The following is a 4,116-nucleotide window of genomic DNA, read 5'->3' as shown; positions in this document are numbered from 1 at the left end:
TTTTGAGTACAGTATCTGGTTCTCCAACCCATCAATGAAACTTAAACACCAGATAAATGAGAGTTAAACCTCAAAGCGGTTCCTGAAGTTGCACTCGAGTCCCAAAGTGGTCCTTAAAGTTAATAGTTACCCAATTTCATCCTCAAACTTGCACTCCGGAACTCATACTAGTCCCTAAGGCATTTTCCGTCCATCGGAACACTGAAACGACGTCGTTTTGTATTTATAAAAAAAAATTAAAAAAAAAAGAAGAAAACACGAGCCTCCCCTTCCCCTTCCCCAACCCGAGGCCCTTTTGTCGCCGCCTCTCGCCAGCTTCTGTCATGGCACCGCGCCGCTCGCCCCCCTCTCCAACCTAGTCTCTCACACTCTTGTCTCCTCTGTCTCCCTCTACCTCCCTGATCCCTTTTATATTCCCTAATCCCGAAATTAATTCGTCACTGCACTCCTTGAGTGAAGCTGAGATCTTCGAGCAAACCTATGAGAGGTGCCGCACTGCTCCCATGAAAGGTGTTTCCTTCACCGTTGATCAATTCACTGAGGTCCTTGAAAAAGTATGATTTTGATCCAAGGTTGGCACCAAGGTCAGTTCGCTTCGCTTCGGAGTTTTTTTTTTTTTTTCAATTGTTTTTTAACTGCAATGGAGTTTATCCTGTCATTGGTTGCATAAAATTTTGTACTTGATAAATGGATTTTGTGGTTTAGGTGGAAGATGACTTTGAATTGAGTTTGTTGAAATGGTGTGTATTGATGAGTAATGCGATTTTTTAATTAACATGTCTGTGGAAATTGATGGTTGGTTGTGTATGAAGAAAAACAAAATGAGGTAATGGAGGAATTAATTTTGGGATCAGAGGGAGATAGAGAGGAGACAAGAGAAGAGGGAGAGACAGAGAGGAGACAAGAGTGTAAGAGACTAGGTTGGAGAAGGGGGCGTGCGGCGCAGCGCCGTGACGGAGGCCGGAGAGAAGCGGCGACAAAGAGGAAGGGGAACGGGAGGCTCTGGTTTTCTCTTTTTTTTTACAAATACAAAACGACGTCGTTTCAGTGTTCCGATGGACGGAAAAAGCCTCAGGGACTAGTATGAGTCCCGGAGTGCAACTTCGAGGATGAAATTGGGTAACTATTAACTTCAAAGACCACTTTGAGACTCGAGTGCAACTTTAGGGACCACTTTGAAGCTTAACTCAATAAATGAGCATGGTACAAAATGTCCAACAATTCCAGTGGTAGCAACACATTCCTAACGTTAGAAAGTTAGATGAAGTTTTCCTATTACTAACATTTTTCATCACAATAAAAACACTAAAACAGTCTTGAACTGAGAATAATATTCAGCCAAAATTAATAATTCACAACAAACAAAAAATAAATCATACAGCTAAGAGCAGAGAACTGATTTACCGTGCCAGGTCCTTCAGTGCAAGGACCTCCAACCAACGCAATGATTCTAGCCCCTGTCCCAGGAATACAAGCACCAAGCAAACCCGCCGCAACACTCAAAGCCACACCAGTGCACCGTGCTGGACGACTGGCTGGTGGGACAGGCCATTGGTCAGTCTGCAACTCATCTAGTAGCTGGAAGAAAAAACAATAGCACAACAAATTTATGAACAAACCCTCAATTGGAATGTTGGAGTAAGAACACGAATAATACTTCAGGTTCAAGTATCTAGCTTAAACTACTGGTGTCTTTTAGTTAGTGTATTTATTTATTCAAGTTCATAATATCCACTTTACTAAGAAACACAAAATCAGGACTCAACCATTAATTTATTTTACGATCGGCATGCATAATAGTGTGAACTGTGAAGGACAAAATTAAAAAAATTAATAACATACTCTTCAATAAACAAGAATGAAAGATAAGCTGCAAAGAGAAATGATACTTGCTCCACTTTTTGGTACAACTCAAGTATATATCTTCATTTTTTTATATTCAAAAAATTTGTTTTTGGCATTCTCACTCTTTTTAACTTTCAATTTTAATACTAAAAAGAGAAGGTGTAGCAGTGTACACAAAATTAGTAGTGTGCTGAGTGTTCTAATCATTTAAGCAAAGCCTACAATTTATGTTCATCTTCAACTCACTAAAAAGCTACACAATGCAAAACAGAAATTCAGCTAGAAAAAAATATATTGAAAAAGAGAAAGAAAAACACCACACTACCGAATTGAGAGTGTATTCGCAGTCCGAAGCAGGCAGCAAGAACCGCGAAACGCCAGAGGAAGCCGGAACGAAACCACCGGGGCCGCCCTGCGCCAATCCCTTCTGAGGCACCCTTCCAAGTCCCAGCTGGTCCAAAATCTGGTCCTTGGAAATCTCCTTCGCTCCACGGAACACATAAACTTTAGACATATCACTGAATCCCAATTCATGGACCTGCACCTGCGTCCCGAACGACACGAATCCGACGAGAGCATTATCCGGGAGCAGCTCGATCGCCTGCCGGAGGGCGGACTTTGCGAATTCCAATTCCTCAGCGATCATACAGGTATCAAGGACGAATACAAAGACCGGCGGAGGAGGCGGCGGAGGCGCCTGTGAGTGCGTTAGGGAAGCGGGGTCTAACGAGACGGTTGGGACGGTGTACTCGATGGTAGTGTACTGAGGGTAGAGCTCACCGGGGAGGTTGGTTTCGGAAATTTGGGAGTAGTGAGGGGGGAAGCGGTTGCGCTGATAGCAGAAGGGGCAGATCCAGATCTTGGCGGTGAAGTCGACGCGCGAGAAGGGGTTGAGGGCGGAGGTGCAGGTTTTGCAGCGTAACGGGGAGTATGGGAGGCGGGGGATGTCCGTGTGAGGGCGTATGATGGAGATTGTGGCGGCGAGTGGGATCACGCACTTGCTCGCTTCGACCTTCGTGCTTGGCCATATGTTCCACGTCATCCGCACTCCGTCGACCCCCTCGGGATCTGTGTTCGCTATCTCCGACATTGTAAGGATTTATTATTAGCTTATTATTATGATGATGACGTCGTAGAAGAAGATGAGGAATTCAAGTGTGCGTGTGTGTGAGAGAGAAAGGGAGAATTAGAAGTTGTGTGTTTGGGGACCCCTTTGAGAATTGAGAGAGAAAGGGGTCAACACTCAATACACAGCAACGCGATGATGTGTTTTCGATGAGTTTGCTGCGCAGCAGAGCATTGGAAGGTGACGGAGGGAGAGACCGAGAGAGAAAAGACTGTATTTAAAAGACTGTTTATTTTATGAAGGGGTTATATCTTTTTTTGGGGCGTGAGAGGCACGTGTTTGTTTGTCTTGCGTTAATGGTTAAGCTTAATTTGTAAAGACTTAGGCTGTGTTTGGAAAATAAGTTTTAGAGAATAAGATTGCGTTTAAGTTTTTTTGAACTGTTGTTATTTGATATTTGGTAACTTTTTTTTAGATACAGACGTGATTTTGCATGCTAAAAGCGTGTTTAAACAAGAAATTGTAGTTTCTGAAATTACTTAATGTGCTTTACGTTTGTTGCTGGTCATTAGGGTTGGAAGTGAGTCAAGCCAACTTATGAGCCAACTCGAGCTCGACTCATTAATAGTTCAATAAACTCAATAAACTGAAAACTGAACTCGCAAGCTGATGAGCCGAGTTTGAGCTTTGATAAGCTCAGCTCATTAGTTTGTAAGTTAGCTCGATTATATATAAAATATTAAAAGTATGGAATGTATGGAATTAATTTTTACTATTTTTTTTTTGATATTTCTTTTGATAATTTCAGTTATTACTGGTCATCCCAACCTTCACTCGGCTCGACTCAGCTCGATCTGGTTCGAGTTTGAGCTGAGTGCTTTTAATTCGAACCGAGTGTCGGGCTGAATAATTGTTAGCTCGGATAAAGCATTCGAGTTCAAGCTGAGTTGCTTTCGAGTTTATTATCCTTGTATTAGATATTAACATATAGTTATTTAATATTGAATATATATAATTTTTTATAATTTTTTATTTAAATTATATAACAGATAGATAGTTAATATTAAAAAATAAATAGAGAATGTAGTTTTAATATATATTTTTTACTGATATTTTAAAATTTGTTAATTCTTGTAATTATATATACATTTTAATATATAATGATAAAATATACATATATAAATATAATTTAATAATTATTCGTA

General features: G+C 40.8%; 1 protein-coding gene across 2 annotated transcripts in view; it reads right to left on the bottom strand.

The window, feature by feature from the left end:
• The window catches only part of LOC107638256 (protein transport protein SEC23), a 9,869-nt gene extending 6,669 nt beyond the window's left edge, over positions 1 to 3,200 (bottom strand). The window contains exons 1-2 of one of the 2 annotated variants that reach the window (XM_021120412.1): positions 2,171 to 3,200; positions 1,405 to 1,578 (exon numbers count right to left, since the gene is read on the bottom strand). In XM_021120412.1, the coding sequence (XP_020976071.1) occupies positions 1,405 to 1,578; positions 2,171 to 2,935 (939 nt within the window). In that variant the 5' untranslated portion in view covers positions 2,936 to 3,200. The remainder of the gene's footprint in view (positions 1 to 1,404; positions 1,579 to 2,170) is intronic. The other variant, XM_016341439.2, reaches the window with a different exon arrangement.

Source organism: Arachis ipaensis, chromosome B04, assembly GCF_000816755.2.
Source record: "Arachis ipaensis cultivar K30076 chromosome B04, Araip1.1, whole genome shotgun sequence".
Classification (NCBI taxonomy): Eukaryota; Viridiplantae; Streptophyta; class Magnoliopsida; order Fabales; family Fabaceae; genus Arachis; species Arachis ipaensis.
This window is presented reverse-complemented; position numbering and strand designations above follow the sequence as displayed.